The 22,156-nt window shown below is 36.8% G+C and overlaps 1 protein-coding gene across 4 annotated transcripts in view; it reads left to right on the forward strand.

The window, feature by feature from the left end:
* Nucleotides 1–22,156, forward strand: part of BCKDHB (branched chain keto acid dehydrogenase E1 subunit beta) — a 195,891-nt gene that overhangs the window by 64,945 nt on the left and 108,790 nt on the right. For 3 of the 4 annotated variants that reach the window (XM_072965536.1, XM_015247972.3, XM_072965538.1), the window contains exon 8: nt 1,925–2,035. In XM_072965536.1, the coding sequence (XP_072821637.1) occupies nt 1,925–2,035 (111 nt within the window). Of the gene's footprint in view, nt 1–1,924; nt 2,036–13,393; nt 13,743–22,156 lie in introns of those variants that run through there. The other variant, XM_072965537.1, reaches the window with a different exon arrangement.

Below are 22,156 nucleotides of genomic sequence, written 5' to 3' on the forward strand. Positions count from 1 at the left end.
GAATCTCCACACTGTTTTCCATAGTGGTACTGATTTTTGATTGAAGGTGAGATGCCTTTTCAGTCATGTTAAAATATATAGGCGTATGGCGAAGCCATTCAAACTATGTTGAGAGTTTACAAAAATGTATTCACTAAACATACATTCTCTCGAAGCACACGTTCCATATCCTCACTACTTGTTGCAGCAAGTGACTTACGATTGTCTTTTTCATCCCATCTGCTGTCCTCTTTCCTGATTACTTGGCTGGCTCCTTGGACCCAGCCAGGGGTCTCATTATTCCATTCCTTCTCTTTTCGAATGAACTGACCTGCCTCAGCTTTCCCCAGCACTTATTCCCACATGGGTCTCCTGTCCAGCTTTTAAGCCATAGACTTCTATCTTGTACATTACTTCTCCTCCTTCTTTTCTTTTCTTTTTTAATCTCGTACACTTCTGTCTCTCCTTCTTTTAAAGAAATGATCAGTTTTGTTTTTTGCGGGGTGAAGGAAATACTTGCTTGTTTTAGAAAATTTCTTACCACACACTGTAAAGAAGATACTGAGACTCATTTGCGATACCACAGCCTCCTGCTCTCTTCTCCTCTTGATTTTTGGCTTGGAGAGCTGTAGTCCTCATGGCTTCTGACCAGCAGGGGGGATAACCATGCTGCTGGGTGAGTCACATCCCGTGATGGTGTCCACAGTGATTTTTGCAAACCTCTTCTGCTCTCCTTGAGCCCCCTTTAAAAAATATCCACCCTCAGCATGTGTCCTTGTCTCTCTTTTAATAGGGAAGTTATATGTCTCAGGCAGTAACTCCCTCAACGTGCTTTCCCCTCACACCTATTAATTCTGCTGCCAGTCCTTTCCTTTTTCCCTTTTGTCCTGGTCCAAGAAGAGGTATCTGGCTTTCATAGCTTCCTCTCTAAATCTGTTTCAGGATGTATTCCATCCATTTCCCCTTCTCCAGGACTGGGATTAGTCAGCTGGTCCCTCTCTCTCCTGCATCTTCAGTTTCTCCTTCCATGTCCCTTTTATTTAAAAAGCATGTATCTCTTCTCTTTGTAAAATAATACCTTTTCTCTATCCTACTTTTTCCTTAAATATCAGTGGATCTCCCTCCTTTTTTTTTATCACCAAACTTGAACAACTATTTTCTATTATCTGTATTTAATTCTTTAACTACCTTGTCTTCTTCTTCTTCTTTTTTTTTTTTTAGCTCATTTCCCTTATGAGTTCTGTTCCCACTAATTAGAACTATTTCTGCTAACATTGCTAATCATCTAGTTGTTAAATCCATCCCTTATCCTGTATTGCTATAGTATGTGACACTGCTACTGTCACTGTGTATCTTTTTTAGCTTCTGGAATACATTGTCTCCTGATTTTCTTTCTTTTTCTTTAATTATATTTCTTCTTCATCTTTTTTAAAATTTAATTTAATTTAATTTAATTTAATTTTTTTTATTAAATTTAATTTATAATTTTTAATTTAATTTAATTTAATTTTTTTTATTAAAAAAATTAAATTAAATTAAATTAAATTAAATATTATTGCAATCTCCTCTTCCTCCACTTAACTCTTAAATGTTGGTCATCTACAGGATCCCATGACTTATGCCTTTTACTTCTCTCTCTACATGCTTTCTCTGGAAACTCAACCTACTTCTGTGACTATGTTTACCTTCTGTGAGCTGATATCTTTGGAATCAGTATCTCTGGCAATGACTGCTCTCCCTTTCTCTAAGAACCTCTTTCCTGCTATTTTCTAGGCATCTGTATGTGATTATTTGGGTGGAATATGGGGTACAACATGTCTAAAACTAATTCAATTTACTTTACAGACCAATTCCTCTGACTTTAAGCACTATCGCGATTAGGGCTGTCAGAACTCAACAATTTTTGTCAGTCGTCCTTCTCTGCATATTTTTCTCCTTATTTCAGGTTCATGTGATCCGAGAGGTGGCTTCCATGGCTCAAGAGAAGCTAGGAGTGTCTTGTGAAGTCATTGATCTGAGGACTATACTACCTTGGGATGTGGATACAGTTTGCAAGGTATGGATATACTGTGGAGAGTATCATTTCCTCAAAATGAGGGACCAGATTTCTTGGCTGTTTGCAAAGAATCAGTTTGAAATTTTGAGCTTTGTGAATATTTTCAGGTGATTGAAAACTTTAACATTTACACCCTGAAAGAAGTGGGTGCTGAATAATCTGCTTAATGCTCAAGGAAACAAGTACATTCAGGTTTTTTTTTTTTCCCTCCCATAGTTATCTGTTTCAAATATTACAACTCTCTGTTCATCATGCAGCCAGCTTGGGTTGAGTCGTGTGAGTTATGGACAACTACAAATGAGAGCATGTCAGGGATGTTGAAATCACTTGTGTTTTTTGACTTATTAGTTATGGTTCAGTAAGTTGGGTTTAATATAGCCAGCTAAATGGTTTGGCTGAATTCTCATTTGTCCCCTCTCCCAAAGAGATGGAGATGGATTATGAAAACAAACAAAGAAAACAACTTTCTTTAGATAGCTTTGATACTGTGCCTCACAGCTTGATGTTCTATTGTGGGATTCTGGCTGCTCTGGTTTACAGGTTTGGATCTAAGTAGTCTCTTGAACTTCGGCGTGTTTAGATTGCTCTGGTTCTTACTATTAATAGGATTCACAGAGTCCCCTCTCAAGAATATCGTTTAGTTCTCATTTACTTGTCTGTGACTGATGCCTTTCATATTAATATCTAGATAAATTGAGGTACATCTGTTACCATATTGGTATATAAGGAAGGTTAAGCTACTAAACTTTAGGTACCATTGCACGTACCTTTTCTTGATCTACGGTTATAGCAGGTGAGTTGTAAGACCTAGAGTATGTTACATTTATTATTTTCAAAAGCTTTGGCATTCTTACAGCTTTTGTAGGCTGTTTCTTAGGTTAGTTATGTGAAAATAATATGCAGCTAGTACTGCTGTAAAAGCATAGCAGAGGATGTCTTTAGGTGAAGATCTGTCTCATAATTTAGTGGAAGATTTACAATAAATGTTCTGTGACTCACTGGACACCGTCTAAACACTTGAGATGGTTACAAATTGTTTCAATAATAGTCTAAGTCCTCATATTTGTAGTTTCCATAATTAAGAGCACCATTTTAGGTTGAGTTATTTATAACTGCACGAAAACAATGCTTTTTTGCAGACGTTATTCAAATCAGGTCAGACATTGAATTTTCCTCCAAATAGCCAAATGTCGCAAAAGATGGTTAAACCGGGGCCGATAGCCTTTGGCCCAGAGCAGGCTTCTTGTGTGCAACATGTCTCCCCCACTTGGGGTTTGTATTTATAATGTGACTATAATGTGTTTTTTCGTATGGGGATACAATGCTTTGTCGTGGTGCAGTGGAGGGTACTGATATATGGTCAGGGTAAGTACTTTTAAGCCTATTTTACATATTTATATACATTATACATTTAAAAAGAATTTGTAGCAGTTTACAGTAAAACACATATAATAACTCTCCACGTTGGTAAGCATGAAAGTACAGTGAGGAGAAGTAGAGGAAGAAAGAAGTGGGAAATTGTATCTGTGTCAGTTTGCTTCCGTGGACACCACCACCCGCCTGCGCCCTTTGGTGAATCTGCTGGTCGCGTCTCTGTGTGATCCCCGAATGTAGCTCCTGTTCCCTAAGGCTCTGCACTCCTGGGGAAGGTGAAAGAGGAGACCCAAGGCCTCCGCTGAACGGGACAGCGATGCGGCAAACCTCTGCCTTGCTCGCAGCTCTCTTTCCGGCTCTTGCTGGGGTGCTTTCATCATGTTATCTTTCTAGTTGAAGGCCCTCCAGTTGCGCCAGTGAAAGCCAGCTTGTCATTTCTTGATTACTTCAGGTGTATTTATGCCTCTCTTCATTGCTGCCCATACTACATCTCCTGTTTTCACGTACCAAAAGAGTATCAAAAAAAGTATGTTTTTTTTGATACTTGGCATCTTCTAGCAATTGGAGATGATTTTAAGGAAGAGGGCCCTATACCCAACACTGATATTAAAAATTAGATTTTTAAAAATTTAACTACAATTTGGCTTTTCTTTGTTATCTTTATGAATTCTGTAGTAATCAAGATTTATGTTTATCACCTCTTTCAGTTAGTGCTGTGTTTCATTGGTTGTTTTTGTCTTATGACACAGTTAGATCCCTCAGCGTTTTATTCATTATATGTTAAACTCAGCACCAAGGTGCATCTTTTAGAATACCACATCAAGAAAAGTCTATTAAAGGTAAAAAATAATTTATCGAACATATGCATTAGCATACTGTGCATAGTAAAAGGACTCTGGAATATTGGTTAATGTAATCTGGATTTAAGTATGCTTTGAAAACATACTCATACTTTTTACTTAAGCCTTGAAACATTGTTTGGACATTCTAAGCCTGAACAGCTGCTTAGGGACAGAGAAAGCAGCAGTGATTTAAAAAAAAAAAGAATTAATTTTTAAATTGAGGTGTAGTTGATTTACAGTGTTATATAAGTTTTAGGTGTATAATATAGTGATTCAAAAGTTTTATAGATTTTTATACTCCATTTAAAGTTATTATAAAATATTGGCCGTATTCCCTGTGCTGTACAGTGTATCCTTGCAGCTTATTTATCCTATACGTAGTAGTTTGTAGCTCTTAATCCCTGACGTCTATCGCAACCCCCTGGCCTTTCTCTCTCCCCCACTGGTAACCACTAGATTGTTCTCTGTATCTGGGAGTCTGTTTCTGTTTTGTTTTACTCACTAATTTGTTTTATTTTTTAGGTCCCACATACCAGTGATAACATATGATATTTGTTTTTCTTGTTTCACTAAGCCTAATACCTTCCAGGTCCATCCCCGTGGCAGAATTTTTGATTGTTGCTCAGGAGAGCTACAAAATTGGAGACCGGAGTGGGCCTAAAACCCAGAGTCTGTCAGTTCTGAACCTGGCATTAAGAGCTCAGCTGGGAGCTACAGGAAAACAGAGTAGAAATGTTGGAGTTTTGAGGTGCTAAAGAGGCAGGGACCTACCCTGGCACCATGGGGTGTGGGTGGGCGTGGAGTGGCTTAAGAACACCAGTGATGAGCAGTGAAAGCCCTGAAATGAGGCGTAAATTGACACTGACCACTGCTCTTTACTTGGGGATACCAGTTGGTCTCCACTAGAAGCTGAGAATCCAGGTTATAGAACCCGTGTCTCATGGGGCTATAAGAACAGAATTGGAAACTCACAGGGTCTTAAAGACACAGTTAGTCTCCCTCTCAAGATGCTTGCCACATTCTAAAGCTGTGTATGACAGGGCCCAAGAACATAACTGAAAAGCTAAGCCGCTACTCACTTGAGGCTGAAGTGACTAAGACCAATAATGCTCTGAATGGAAAGCTGTGGTGTCAGGTCCTTGATTTAGAGGCAGGCCAAAAGTAGATCATCCTCAAAAAACTAAAAATAGGCTTACCGTATGATCCAGCAATCCCATTCTTGGGCATATATCCAGAGGGAACTCAGATTTGAAAAGATACATGCACCCCAGTGTTCATAGCAGCACTATTTACAATAGTCAAGATATGGAAACAACCTAAATGTCCGTTGACAATGACTCTATAAAGAAGCTACTCTGGAATACTACTAAGCCATAAAAAGAATAAAATAATGCCATTTGCAGCAACATGGATAGATCTGGCGATTGTCATTCTAAGTGAAGTAAGCTAGAAAGAGAAAGAAAAGTATTGTATGATATCACTCATGTGGAATCTTAAAAAAAAGAAAGAAAAGAAAAGAAAAAAGAAGATACTAATGAACTTATCTACAAAACAAAAACAGACTTGTAGACATAGTAAACAGTCTTATGGTTACTGTGGAGAAAGGAGATGGGAAGGGATAAATTGGGAGTTTGAGACTGGCAATTACTAACAACTATATATAAAATAGATAAAGAAAAATGTCTTCTGTATAGCACAGGAAACTATATTCAGTATCTTGTAGTAACCTATAATGAAAAAGAATATGAAGACAAATATATTTATGTTTGTATATGACTGAAGCATGCTGCATACCAGAAATTGACACATTGTAACTGACTATACTTCAGTTATAAATAAATACATACATACATACATAAATACATAAAAAAGAAAAAGAAAGTAGATCAGATCCTCCCAAACCCACATGCAACCTCTATCCCTCTCAGTTCCTTATTGAATTAGTGTAATTTACTTTTCTGCCCAGCAGAACAGGGAGGCAGTCCTCCCATCATCTGGAACCTCTAGGAATCAGAGTTCAATGGAAAATTACTAAGTATATGAAGAGACAGGATCATTTGACCAAAAACCAAGAGAAATTAAAGTAATAGAAAGCAGAAACACAAGTGATTCAGATGTTGGAGTTAGCAGACAAAAGCTTGATGATTATTATGTTTAGGAACACAGAGAGAAAAAGGAGTGAAAGAGGTGAGAAGGTAGAGAATTATTCTAGAGAATTGGGGGGAGTGTTTGTGTATGTGTGTGTGTGCACGAGCCTGTGTGTCACACATTGTAGAACCAAAAAAATTTTGACAGTAAGAACACAAGAGGTGTGTTTAAAAACATATTAGACTTAGCAGGTGACATGATCAATGACCTAGAAGGCAAGTTAATAGAAAATGTCCAAACTGAAGCACAGAGAGGAAAAAATAGACTAAAACAGAAAACAGCATAAAACACATTTGGGATCTGGTCAAAAGCACTATCCTACATACAATTTGAATAAAGAGGAAGGAGAAGAGAGAGTGAATTGGTCAGAAACAGTATTTAAAAATATTTCTCCTGTGAGCCTCTAATGATATGTTCAAAGAAAACCAGACACTTTTACGCAATGGAATGACATCTTTTTTTTTCTTTTTTTGCTTTTATTTTTATTATCATTTACCCACTTTTTTTCTAAGAAGCATGATTCCTTATTTAAATGTTTAAATTTATTCTCATGCTGTTGAATGTATTTACTTTGGGTTTTTTTTTTAACTTTTTTTTAGAGTTATAGTAATTTTACAATGTCGTGTCAAATTCCAGTGTAGAGCACATTTTTTCAGTTATACATGAACGTACATACATTCATTGTCACATTCTCTTTCACTGTGAGCCACCACAAGATCTTGTATATATTTCCCTGTGCTACACAATACAATCTTGTTGAATGACATCTTAAATTGCTGGAGATGCCAACCTAAAATGCTATACCCAGGGAAAACATCCTTTTAAAATTAAGGTGAAATAAATAGTTTAGACAATTAGGAATTGAGAGAATTTATCACCAGTGCATATTCACTGAAAGAAGTACTACCAGGGAATTCTTTAGGCAGAAGGAAAATTATCCTAGAAGAAAGTCAGAATAGGCTTACATCAACTAAAATATTCTTTGTTCTGGGATTCTTAGTGTAAAGTTTTTATTAGATTATGATAAATCAAGGATGCATGTTGTAATCTCTAGAGTAACAACTGAAGTAATAGTGAAGTGTGTATCCAGCAAGGGCAAAAGGGAACTATAGGTTAATAAAAATATTTGGTTAGAACAAAAGAAAGAAGGGAAAATATGGACCAAAAAACAGGTATATCAATAGAAAACAGATAGTAAGAAGACAGATATAAACCCAAATATATATGTAATTAAATTAAATACAGGTGAATGAAATAGTCCTAATAAAAGCCTAAGATTGTCAGACTTCGTTAAAAAATGACACCAACAAACTTGCAGCTTAAAGGAGATATAGTTTAAATATAAGGGCACAGAAAAGTTAGAAAGGGATGGAAAAAGAAAGCTATTATAGTTATACTAATTTCAAATAAAGCTTTCAGGCAAGAAGCATTACTAGAAATAAAGAGGAACATTTCATAATTCCAAAGGGATTAGTCTGTCATGAAGGTGTCACAATCTAAAATCTATTATGTCCTTAAGAGCATAGCTTCAAAATACGTAAAACAAAACAAACAAAACACAAAGCTGAAAGGAGCTGTAGACCCATCGACAATTAGAATGGGAGACTCTGACACCCCTCTTAAAGGCTGATCAAACAAGGAGACGGTATCAGTGAGTACAGAAGATCTGAACACTTAGTAAACTTGTGCTAACTGTACACCTGGCTATCCAAGAAATCGTTCTTTTCAGTTGACGATAGAACATTTGTCAACACTGACCAAATGCTCAGACAAATAGAACCTTAACAGATTTCAAAGTTTGACGTCATTAGGAGTATGTTCTCAGACAATAGTAAAATTCAGTTAGAAATTGAGGGAAAATAAAAGACAACTGAAAAATCCCCTATTAATTAATCCCCAAATTAAATAATTTATATTTAAGTAACCATGGGTTGTAAAAGAAATTGCAGCAGAAATTAGAAAAGACACTGAACTAAATGGTTATGAACATAACATATCAAAAGCTTAAGGATTCAGCTGAAGTCATGCTCAGAGGGAAGTTTATAGCTGTAAACACATATATTTAGAAAACAAAAATAAGAACTAAAAAATGAACAATCTGGGTTTCCATCTCCAGAAAGAAAATCAGGCCTAGAGAAAAACAGAAGAAATGAAGTGACAAAGAGCAAAAATCAATGAAATAGAAAATGTACAATAGAGAAATTTAATAAAGTAAATTTGAGATCTTTGAAGAGATTAGTATACTTGATAAACTTTTAACAAGACTATTTGAGTAACATACTTGAGTAGTCTTTACCAAGACTACTGAAAAAAATAGATCAAACACAAATGACAAACATCAGGTATAAAGAAGGGGAAATCACAGCAGAGTCTGGACATTAGAAAGGTAGTAAGAGACTATTATGAATAATTTTACAAATCAATTTTGGGTGAAATGGACAAATTCCTGGGAAAATACAAATGTTGCAAAATTAATAAAAGGAGAATTAGGAAACCAGAACAGTCAGATATCTGTTAAAGACATTTAATCCATCTTTATCAAGCTTATACAAGGAAAACTCTAAGCCCATATGGCTTTACTGATGAATTCTTTAAAATACAATTCTTAGCAAACTTTCAGATAGTAGAAGCAGAGGGAAAACTGCCAAATCCTTTTTATATGGGCAGCATAATCCTTACATCAAACCTGTTTAGGACTATATAAAGCAAAATTATAGACACGTTTTTCTTATGAACAAAGATGTGAAATTTGGAAGCAAAATATTGGAAAGTCAAATCCAGTGATATATAAAAAGCTTAACAGATATGCAAGGGGTGTATGAAATCACAAACATTCACAAAGAGGTTGATGCAGTTCCCCACGTGAACAAAAAATGGCAAGAACCATCTTATTATCTTAATAATACAGAAAAATAGTTGTTAAAAGTCTATATCCATTCATGATTAAAGTTTCTTAGCAACCTAGAAATGGAAGGAAATTCTATTAATTTGATAAAGAGTGGCTTTATCTTGTTTTATAAACAAGATTTAATCTGATAAAAAGTAGGTTTGTCTGGTAGCTCTGAGTAGCTTTTAAAAAGCCTGCAGCAAAAATATTTCCCAGTGAAATTTTGACAGTTTTTCTCCTGAGATCAAGATTGCAACAAGGATGCCCAGTCATAAAGGCAAGAGGCATGACAATTGTATGGATGGGAAAGGAAGAAATAAAACTTATTCATAGATAGCATGATTTGTATGTAAGAAAGACCCAGTAGAATCTACAGGCAGGTTATTGGAATTAAGTGGGTTTACCAAGGCCCCTGGAAGCATGGTTAATATACAACAATCAGCTGTATTTTTTTATATTAGAAATTGATAATAATTGAAATTGACAATAATTGAAATAATTTTTGAAATTAATTTGAAATGTTATCAATTAAGAAATTGATAACATTTTTTAAAGCATCAAAAAATCAAATACCTAGGGAGAAATCAAGTGATGTGTGTAAGAATTTTAATGCAGAAAATCACAAAATATTATTTAGAGAAATTAAAGAAGATTCAAACAAACCAAAGTGCACACTATATTAATTGGTTGCCTTGGCTATTCTTGGCCTTACAATCTTGAAGAAGAATAAAGCTGGAGGACTTCGTTATCGTATGTGTTATAGTCAAGAGGTGTTACAAGACTGTGAGAATTACAACATCATCTCAGTGTAAAGATGGAAGTATAGACAAGTAGAATAGAATAAAAAGTGCCCGAAACAGACCTGTTGGTCATCTTTGAATCCAGGACAAAGGTGACATTGCAATTCAGAGAGGGCTGGGTGGACTTTTCAGTAAATGATGTTGTTTTAGTTGGGTACCACAGAAAATAATTATGTTAACCTGTAGAACACAAATGTCAGTCCCAGGAGGACTGTGGATCTAATTGTGAGAGGGAAAATGATAAAGCTCTTGGAAGAATAGGTGAATATCTTTATGATCTTGGGCAGTCAGGGATTTCTTAAGTAGAACAAAACAAAAACTCAACTATTAACATTAAAAAAAGGCTGACAAAAACTAGACTTCATTAAAATTAAGAATTCGTTCATCAAAAGGCCTCAGTAAGAGAGTAAATTGACACATTTGGAGAAACTTATGGAAATTTATATTCAGAAATATAAAGTACTGTTACAGTCAAAAGGAAAATATAGACATCACAATAGATATATTGGCAAAAGTCTTGAAAAGGTTCTTAGTGGAAGAATATATCTATCGAAATGGCCCATAAACACATGACAGATTACTCAATTTCTTTAGCCATCAGGGCATGCAAACTAAAGACACAATGCACTAACACTAAAGACACACCATTCTAGGCAAAATGAAAAGTGCCCCTCAATACCAAGTGTTACTTAGGACCTGGAACAACCCATCTCTCATGTACTGTTGTTGGGGGAATATAAAGTGGCACAACGAGTTAAAAAAATTGTTGAGCATTATCTGTCTGAGTCGTATGACCCATAAACCACTCCTGTTTGTATACCCAACAGAAATGTACGAAAGGTAAGTTCAAGAATGTTTGTAGGAGCAGTATTTCACATAGCCTCACCCTGTAAACTACTTAAATGCCCATCAGCCAGAGGATGGAAACATTATAAGTAAATAGGATATTGATCAGCAATGAAAGTGAATGAACTACAAATGTAATGGAACAATGTTTTTCACCTCACAAACGATTTGACTTAAAAAAGCTAGCCTCAAATGAGTACACACTGTGTGATTCCATTTATGTAACATGCACAGGTAGACAAAACCAATCTATGGTGTTAGAAGGCAGGTGAGTGAGTAGCGTGTGGTGGTAATAATTGGAAGGGGGCCGTCTGCGTAGGGGATGTTGGTTACAGTTTCTTGTTCTGAGTGTTGGTTAGGTAGGTTCAATTTTTGAAAATTGAGCAGAACCCTCATTTTGTGTACTTTTTTTGTGTTTATGTTATCCTTCAACGGAAAGTCAAAAAAGAAAAAAATGCAACAAACAAAAAAAGCACTGTGCTCCTGTTGATCAGTTTCCCTGCATTTGTATTGTACTGGACCTTCTGTAACTCAGGGAGAGCCTTGGTGTGCTCTGGCCAGGAGGAGCCATTTGGCTTGGTCCTCGATGGCTCCCAACTCAGCTCAGCTGTCTCACTGATGAGAAACAGGCGCCCCTAAGTAGGGCTCCTCTTCCCAAGCCTTCCTAGAAGTCAGAACAGTGGTTAAGTGTCGTGGGCTTGAATGATCTTTCCTGCTGAGATACCGACCACATTCAAAATGTATTTAGAAGTGAGCTACAGGCTAATGACACAGTGGTCAGGCACAGAGCTAGGCTTTGAGGTGCTGTCCAGCTTGAAATGAAGAATTTTTTAATGTAGGAAATTCAGAGAAGCTACCCACAAAAAAAAAAAACACTTGATTTTGGCAGGAGAATGATAAGCTTTGAAAGAAACTCGGAATTTCAAGTATCATACTGTCATTCTACTTAGAACACTGCATTCAACAATGCAAATTTAAGAAATGACCATTTACAAGTCATGGGTGATTTCCACCTGTTTATAGAGAAGAGAAAATTGATGCATAGTTTTGACATGCTTATACTTTAATTGAAGATGAAATTATGCTAATTATTGAGATAAATAAAGGTTTGCCTTTGCATCTTGGAGTTTTTGATTTTTCTCTCTCTCTTATGTTCTGCTTTCCTACGTCCATTTCCTGAGCAGATCTTCTTGGCTTTGCCTACACAATATGTCCAAAATTTGACCACCACTGCTACTACTGTTACCCTTGATCCTGGTCCAAACCACTGGCATTTCTCACCTGGGTTTTGGCCATAGCCTCTTAACCACTGTCTCAGCTTCTGTCCTACCCTTGCCATAGGCAGGGTTGATCCTAGTCCCAGAATGCCTCAATGGTTTCTCATTAAACTCAGTGATAAAGTCAAGTTCCTTACCAAGGCTTACAGGGATTTGCCTGATCTCACCATATTCCACACCCCTCTGCCCACCCACCCTTCAGGAAATAAATGAGGTTGACTCTCAGCCAAGTCACCACTGTTAAGTCATCACTCGAATATCATCTTCTCATAAAGGCCTTCTCTGACCAGCTTATGTAATATTGAATCCCATCCTTCCTGCCAAGACCCCTTCACCTCTTCTTTCTTTTTCTCTAGAAAGATTAACACGATCTAACATACTTTGTAATCTTTGAACTGTTGCTCTTTCTTTCCTCGCTAGAAGGTAGGTTCTGTGCAGGCAGGGATTTTGTCTGTTGGCTCACTGCTGAATTCTTAGTACCTGAAACAATGCCTGGCCCAGGCCTGGTGCTCAGTAAAAATTTGCGAAATTATTATGAATATCAGCAAGAGCAGGTTGAACAGTATGCTATGAAAACTGTTGTAGTATTGAAATGTTTTGACTTTGGTGCTTTTTCTTACTTGGGGTGCTTTATACGAAAGTTCAAAAAGTAACCCAAGAATATTGCTTTATGAGTAAATCCACACATTATTCTAAGTGGAAACATATAAGCTTTAGTTTGACCTTGTGTTTTTTTAAATAAATTTTAATGGTGTATAGAAATGACTCATTTGAATTCTATTAAAATGGGACCAATATATCTTTTCTAAAAAGCAAAGTGAAATTGACTATAGTAAACATCAGCTGTCGGTAATTTCTGAGAAATGAGTTCTTAAGATAATTCACTTTTCTACAAAGATGAGAGTTACTATTCTGTGTCATAACTTTTGAAACTTCTTAACCTTTTGGATGTCAACATTTCTAAAACCTTTTCACTTAACATTTTCTCAAGGAAAATAGGTGTATTATTTCATCTTTTAAAAATAACTGAGTCGAAAAGAACTTGGATTGTCACACTGTATTAAGACCTTTACACTTATTGAGGTCCTTGGCTGTTTACCTCATTGATAGGCTTCTGTGCTTAATTTTTATGGTTTTAAGCCTTTTGAAATTTAAACTTTCTTTTCTATTTTTTGCTATCACAGTATCACCAGCCACGCATGGGATCCAGATGACTGGACTTTATAACTGAGACGTGCATGTTGGCCGGGGAAGACCTGTAATGTTTTTTTATGAATTAAGAACACATGCTTCACTCTTCAAACCTTATGATATCAATTTGGGCTTTCTGAACCTTTCTCTTCTCATTTCCTTGTCTGCGTTGCAGGTGGATCACTGTCATGGAATTTAGAGCCCTAAGAGGTCAGTCTGGACTGGTTCCCTCTGGCCTTCCTGCTGGTCACAGGGATGACCTATGGGTTCAGCATCTATCAATCCCAGTAGGCACTGGTTCTGATCAGGGGTTTTCTTTGTCCAAATGCCCTGTGGTACAGGATACTGTCTCAGAGCCTTCCCCTTGCTCCCAAAGTATAATCTAGTTTTTTGAAGTACTTGGAAAGTGGGTTTTTTTTTTAACAAAGGATGTGATTTAAAAATAATCTTCTCTACCCCTTCCAATCTTCTCTCCACCACTCTCCTTCTTCTTTTAAACCTAAATTATGTAGCAAAAGATGATGATGGTGGTTCTTTGGCTAAATACTGAGGCTCTGTATGCAGTCTCAGAGTATTTTGGGGTGAGGCCATCATAGGGTGAGGGCAGGGCCTCAGTGTTAACTACGGTAACTGGAGGACAGTAACGGGGACAGAAGCTGGAGGTAATTCAGCCAGCTCATAACGGTGTGACCATGGTTGGGAGGGAGGGCTCAGTGTCCCTAGATTTACCAACCTTTGCTTCTCCTCTTTCCCATTTGTTTCCATTCTTGCATCAAAAGATTTCATTGGGACCCTAGGCCAGCCTAAGGCAGGTTCTAGGGCTGGCAGGGAGGGATTGGGGCAGGGAGGTTCTGGGAGCAGAAGGTCCTTCCATAGAAAAGGAAAAGGGTCTTGTAGGAGTGGATCTCAGAAGGAGATAGACATTGGTCATCTGGATGTGAGTAATTTGATAGATAAAGAACCAAGTTTGCTTAGTCTTTGTATTTGCACCTGGTGTTAATTAGTGTAACTTTTAGTGACTAGTGTAAAACGCATTTAGAAGACCCGTAGCACCACCGAAGATAAACATAAAAACGTATGCTTTTATTTTGTGACTTTAATTCTTACTTTGTAGCCTTTAAGTTTGTTTGTTTTTTTCATCGTAGGATTGGTTTAGACTACTGTAGTTCTCATTTTTATTAAGATTTCTAATATCAGCAAGGGAATGTCAAGGTCTACACTGAATGTCTCTAAATTGGTTTTATGGGGAAGCTGGAGAATTTGCTCTTAGAGAATCCATATTGGTTCGTTACTACCAGTTATTTTGATTTCTTGGACTTAATTGAGTAATTCGGTGATTGAATATTAGCTGTTTTGCTTGAGGCTTTACATTTGTGATGGAAAGGGGGGAAAGTATGAGAATTGAATGAGAAGAAGGAATGAGTACCGGAGGGTGGGGGTTGGGGGTGAGAAGGGGAGCTTATACCTTCTATCACCACTAGAGGCCTCTCTTAAACCAAGTTTCATGGTTAATAGCACAAGGTTTTCATAGTGGGGCCTGTCTCTGTCATTGTAAATTCAGCCTGTTTTGTGTTGTAGCTCCGAATAAACAGTATGGCAGTACTTTCATTCTAGAGCATATATTATAGTGCAACCCCAATGTTTTCTTTAATGTATAAATCAGAGCAGCTGATGGTCTATTAGACTGAAAACGTATTAGGGATCTTTCTCATCTCCTCACTTTCATTCTCTAAATAAGCTTTTAGTAGAAACATGTAGTCAAGGAATATTGCGAGATGGAAATTATATGTCTTTCCAACAGTGCAAGGATATTTAGTTTAAAATTATTACTGATTTAATGTGTTTAAACAGCGAGAGCAATTTATCTTTTTCTAGCAGGTAGACTCTAAAGTTATTTTAAGTTGTATGCTAAAAGTTACATGTATCTTTTTGTGATTATAATAAGCTTCTAATCTCAAAGACATATTTAAGAAGTGACTCAAGAATCTTTTTAGACTTAATATTATCTGGGGTAAAATTTAACTACTTTCCTTTGGGAGTAATAAAAATAAATCTCACTTTTAGTGTGGAATTATTTTGGATGTAGGTTGACCTTGCTGAGAAAGCAAGTAGACAGGGTAGATTTGTCCTGTCTGATGAGAACAGTTCTGTTCGAAAGTAGGAAAGCTGACAATTTGGAACTTGGTTCCACTTTTCCAAGTCATTGTTCCTACTGGGTTTTCTTGGTCGTGATCACAACTGCCGCAACTAGTTAGTTGTTGTACTAACTGGAGCAAGTTCTAGGTTCTGGGATGCTGTATGTGAGATGTGACTAGTACACATATTGCCCTGTGTGGTGGCCATTGGCCAGTTCCTCTGAGTTCCACAAGGGGAGGGAAGTTCGTATGTTTTGCTTATTGTTGTATCTCTAAGAGTCTTGAAGAGTGTCTAGTATGTGGAAGATCCTCAGTAAATTTTTCTTTTTTTTAAAAAATATTTTAACAAGATAAATGTTTATTAAAATTAATTTAAACTTCCCTTATGTAAGAGTTGTTGATCAAAAATGTAAGAAATTTTTAAGGCAATACAATATCAAAAGAAAAGCTTTCAAAAAAAACTATGAAACATTCCAGATGATTTCGGTTACTCCAGATGAGGCTTCCAGAATCTAACCTTTTTTTTTTTTTCAGATTCTTGAGGATGATGTTGCTCAGTAAATTTTTCTTGAATGATCTTACTGGATTGCAAAAATGACATGTAATAGGTAATAACACTTTGGTTTTTCTGTGAAAGAAATTAAAGGAGAAACTGGTAATTCCTGTAGGAAAAAAAATACACAGTATCACTCCTGCTACCTGGTGAATGTTTGGTATGAATTGTGTTTTAGGCATGTTTTGAGGAAGATTCAAATAAAAACTGGGTTCTGTTCTAGTTTTGTGTAATACATTTTACCCAACAAGGCTTAACATAGTATCTGGTAATTGGTAAATCAAAGAAATTAAAAGGACAGGTTTTGTACCTATCTCCTTTAGTTTTCATGACAGTTCTAATTAGACATCAATGTTGTTATTTTATTTTATTTTATTTTATTTTGTGATATTATTTATTTATTTTGTATTGTATATTGTATTTTGTATTGTATTTGTATTGTATTTATTTATTTTTGTATTGAAGTAGAGTTGATTTACAGTATCGAGTTAGTTTCTGGTGTACAGCAAAGTGATTCAGTCATATATATATATATAACAGACATATTCTTTTCCATTATAGTTTATTATGGGATATTGAGTATAGTTCCCTATGCTGTATGCTGGGACCTTGTTGTTTATCTCTTTTATGTATAGTATTTTGAATGTCAGTAGTTTATAGGTAAGGAAACTGAGGCTCAGAGAAGGTAGAATAATGAGCTGTAGCCCACACAGCTGATGACAGGTGGGCAGAGCTGGGCTCCACCCAGGTCGCTGAACTCAGGGGGCCTGTCCCTTTTGTTTTTCTCATTCTTTTTCTTTTCTTCTTCTTCTTTTTTTTTTTTTTTAAATAGGATGCAGCCTCTCAAGTACAGTTTGAGCAGAATTTGTAAATATTTTTCACATGTGATAAAATAACTGTGGCTTGTGACGTAATTTGAGAGTAACTTGAAAATAGAAAAATACACTCACTAGAAGCATATTTCTGGAGAACGGTAGTGCTTCTTAGTTTGTGTTGATCTCATGGGCTTTCGGTCAGAATTGTATATATTCTGATTTAATCCTTTTGGTTATTCTATATGCTCAGAATTATTACTTCCACTTTAGAGAGGAGGAAACTGAGTCGCAGAAAGATGAGAAGCGTCCCTAAATCACCCGGCTCATAAGCCGCAGAACTGCAGTTCAATCCCAGCTCTTAAATTCTTGAACCCTTGGAGTTTTGTACTATGACGGTGCCTCCTGTTAGTTATTTTACAGTTAACTAACTTCATGGTTTAAAAATTATTGTTTTGAGTCTTGCTGATGAAATGCTTCTAAAATTTTTTGTTTTGTTTTTTAGCAGGAGAGGTAATTAGATTTATTTACTTATTTGTTTTTAACAGAGGTACTGGGGATTGAACCCAGGCCCTTAGTGCGTGCAAAGCATGCACTCTACCACTGAGCTATGCTCTACTCCCCCTTGAAGTGCTTCTAAATGTGAGCTTGCAACGTCTCGGTAATTTTCTTTCATGTTTGCCCACTCATATAGCACTTTTAAGAATATATAACAGTCTTAAATACCGTTTTTACCTTATAAATCATACTACCATATTTTATTTCCTTTGGCATTGTTGTTTTTCTTCTATGTGGAGCCAGAGAGAGCAAGATTAAACTACATAATTATATTTTTCTATTTCTAATCCTTTTTAATGTGTCCCCTTACACAGGCATACCTCATTTTATTGTGCTTCACAGTATATTGCGTTTTTATAGATTGAAGTTTTATGGCAACCCCGCGTGGAGCAAGTCTCTCAGTGCCATTTTTCCAACAGCATTTGCTTACTTTGTGTTTCTGTGTCACATTTCGGTAGTATTCTTGCAGTATTTGAAACATTTTCATTCTTATTATATTTGTTATGATGATCTGTGATCAGTGATCTTCAGTGTTACTATTGTGATTGCTTTGGGACACCAGGAACTGTGCCCATGTAAGACAGTGAACTTAATTGATGAATGTTATGTGTGTTCTGACTGCTCCACTGACCAGCTGTTTCCTTGTCTCCCTCTCCTCGGGCCTTCTTATCCCCTGAGACACACAGTATTGAAATTAGAGCAAGTAATAACCCTACAGTGGCCTCTAAAGTCTTCAAGTGAAAGGAAGGGTTTCGTGTCTCTTACTTTCAATCAAAAGCTAGAAATGATGTAACTTAGTGAGGAAGGCACATCTAAAGCCAAGAGAGGCTGAAAGCTAGGCTTCTGTGCCAGTTAGCCAAGTTGTGAATGCAAAGGAGAAGTTCTTGAAGGAAATTAAAAGGGCTGCTCCAGAGTACACATGAGTGACAAGAAAGTGAAACAGCTTTATTGCAGATACGGGGAAAGTTTTCCTGGTCTGGAGAGAAGTTCAAACCAGCCACAGCATTCCCTTAAGCCAAGGCCTAATCCAGAGCAAGGCCCTTCAATTCTGTGAAGGCTGAGAGAGGTGAGGAAGCTGCAGGAAAAAAGTTTGAAGCGAGCAGAGGTTGGTTCATGAAGTTTATGGAAAAAAGCTGTCTCCGTGACATCGAAGTGCAAGTGCTGATGGGGAAGCTGCAGTGAGTTATCCAGGAGATCTAGCTGAGATCACTAATGAAGGTGGCTGCACCAAACAATAGATTTTCAATGTAGATGAAACATCCTTCTACTGGAGGAAGATACCACCTGAGGCTTTTGTACCTAGAGAGGAGAAGCCAACGCCTGGCTTCAAAGCTTTGAAGCTTCAAAGCACAGGCTGACTCTCTCTTTAGGGACTGATGCAGCTGGTGACTTGAAGTTGAAGCCAGTGCTTATTTGTCATTCTGAAAGTCCTAGGGCCCTTAACAATTATGCTAATAAAGGGAATAACAAAGCCTGGATGACAGCACATCTGTTGACAACATGATTTACTGAGTATTTTTAGCCCACTGTTCAGAAATACTGCTTAAAAAAAAATCCTTTCAAAGTATTACTGCTCACTGACAGTGCACCTGGTCACCCAAGAGCTCTGATGAAGATGTATGACAAGACTGATGTGTTCTTGCCTCCTAACACAGCATCCATTCTGCAGCCCACAGGTCAGGGAATCATTTTGATTTTTAAGTCTTTAAGAAACACATTTTAGAAGGCTGCAGCTGCCGTAGATAGTGATTCCTCTGATGGATCTGGGCAAAGTCAGTTGAAAACCTTCTGGAAAGGAGTCACCATTCTAGATGTCACTAAGAGCATTTGTGATTCATGGGAAGAGGTCAAAACATGAACATTAATTAACAGGAGTTTGGAAGAAGTTGATTTCAACTCTCAAAGATGACTTTGAGGAGTTCAAGACTTCTGTGGAAGAAGTAACTGCAGATGTGGTAGAAATAGCAAGAGAACTGGAATTCATAATGGAGCATGAAGATGGGACCCGAACTGCTGCACTTTAATGATGAAACTTGAATGGTTGAGGAATTGCTTTTATGGATGAGCAAAGAAAGTAGTTTCTTGAGATGGCATCTACTTGGTGGAGGTGCTGTGAAGATTGTCGAAATGACAGCAGAAGATTGAGAATACTACATAAACCTACTTGATAAAGCAACAGCAGGGTTTGAGAAGATTAATCCCAATTTTGAAAGAAGTTTTGTGGGTAAAATGCCATCAAACAGCAGACCACTTAAAACCTATAACTCTGTAACTGGAGCAAGAAAGCGCTTGTAACTAGAGTCAGGAAGGGTTGAAGCTGCTGAGTTATGGAGTTGAGGGCAAAATGCATGGAAGTCAGGGAGAACAATGTAATAAACACTTCTAAAACGGAGCAGATGGGCCAGCCTGAGCCAAGAGGCATCGCGTGTGGAACTGTATTTCTCTGAGGCTCTCAGCTCTGTGATTATGCTTTGCCTTTTACTGAGTTTCTTAACAGCATGAAACTTTAATGTGCTCGGGCAGCTGCATGTATGTCAACGTGCCTTGGTTGGTTGCTGCTGCCTCTGGCCCCAAAACACATTCCACACTTTGTGACAGAAAAATGGACTCCCTTTGCTCAGTTCCTTCCCTCATGTGGCTCACTGATGAATCAGGCTTAATTGATAGAGCCCAGGTCACATATTTATCTTAGGTATGATGGAGACTGGAAAATAGTTTCCACATTCTACCTTGAGAAAGTGGGATTAAAAATTGGGGAAACTGTCAAAAGTGGAGAGTATGTTCAAAAGTCTTGGGTTATCAGAAATAAGAGCGGTCCAACACATACGTAAGTGCCCATGTATATAAACATATGTATATCAATGAACATATATAATCTTCATTTATCGATTTTGAACATTATTTATTCCTCACTCTTGACACATGAAGATTCAGTGTGCTTACATTACCTCCTAGCTTCACCTCATCATTTCCCCAGTTTTGAGTTATAGTATTTTATTTCTTTTACTAATTGGCTTTTTGTGTCCTCTCTCTTCTTGGTGAGCCTGGCCAGAGGCTTGTCGATTTTGTTTATTCTTTCAAAAACCAGCTCTTGGATTGTTTGATTTTTTAAATATATTTTTAAATGTCTATTTTATTTATTTCCCACCTAATCTTTATTATTTCTTTCTTTCTATTGACTTGAGGTTTTGTTCTTTTTTTAAAAATTAATTAACTAATTAATTTGGGGGGTCATTAGGTTTTTATTTATTTGTTTACTTGTATTTAATGGTCCTGGAACCCAGGACCTCGTGCATACTAAGCACGTACTCTACCACTGAGCTATACCCTCCTCCCCTAATTCTTTTAGTTGATAGGTTAGGTTGTTTATTTGACATTGTTGTTTTTTGAGGAAGCTCTTCGCTGTCAGCTTCCCTCTAGGACTGCTTTTGCTATATCCCGTGGATTTTGTGTGGTTGTTTTTTCATTGTCATGTCTTAAGGTACTTTTTAATTTCTTCTTTGATTTCATCATCAACCCATTGGTTATTGTTTAGTCTCCATGTAGTCATTTTTTCTCATTTTTCTTTCTGTGATTGATTTCTGGTGTCATGCCATTGTGGTCTGTAAAGATGCTTGAAATAATTTCTATCCTCTTAAATTTGTTGAGGCTTCTTTTGTGTCCAAATTTATGGTCTATCCTAGAGACTGTTCCATGCTACTTGAAAAGAATGTATATTGTTTTTTTGAGATGTAATTTCCTGAAATTATCAACTAAGTCCAACTGTTCTGTTGTGTCATTTAGTTTCTCTGTTGCCTTATTAATTTTCTGTCTGGAAGATCTGTCCAATTATGTTAGTGGCGTGTTAAAGTCTCCTACTATTATTGTGTTCCCATCAATTTCTTCCTTTATGTCTATTAGTATTTGTTTTATATATTTAGGTGCTCCTATACTGGGTGCATATATGTTAATGAATGTAATATCCTCTTCTTGTATTACTAATTGCCTTTTGATTTTCAGTTATTTCTTCAAATCTCTCTTATCTTGTTTTATTGACTTTTCTCATTATCTCTCTATCTTTCACTGTGTAAGAAGGTGTCATTAATGTCCTTTTCACCTGTCCCACCTCTTCACCTCTTTCTTCACTTCCGATTCCCATTTTCTGTCAGCTATTTTATTTCACCACTGACCAAGGGTGTAGCATTTTATATTTTTGCTTCCAAGAGTTCTCTGCCCCTGGGCCCCTAAAAGGAGATGTTCTTGACATCCAGATCAAATGGTTTGCCTTTTCTTAGAGTGCATAAATTATACAAAACCTTGCCACATTTTAGATGCTTTGTATTTGGGCCATTGGCATTTTTTAGATCATTTTGGATTTTTTAGAGTTTCAAATTACCTTTCCGTTCTCCTTGAAAAAGCATACAAGCCTTTACTATATCTTGAAGAGTGAGAATCCACGTTCCTTCCACCTCCTATTTTAGGCTTGACTACCATTCTCTAAGTTTGTGCACAAAGGTCTTCAGGGATGTAACTCTATTTAACTCTTGTAGACATCATTTTATGGGTCTTTCCTCTTTCATGGTTTTCTCCCTCACTTTGCTGAAGGATGTATGTAATTAACTTCTTCAAGCAAAAGGTATATGGGCAAGGGAGACTGGTATTTATTTTGTACTCACACTTAATTGATACTCGGCTGCACATAGAATTCTGGATTCACAG

This window comes from Vicugna pacos, chromosome 8 (genome assembly GCF_048564905.1).
Source record: "Vicugna pacos chromosome 8, VicPac4, whole genome shotgun sequence".
NCBI lineage: Eukaryota > Metazoa > Chordata > Mammalia > Artiodactyla > Camelidae > Vicugna > Vicugna pacos.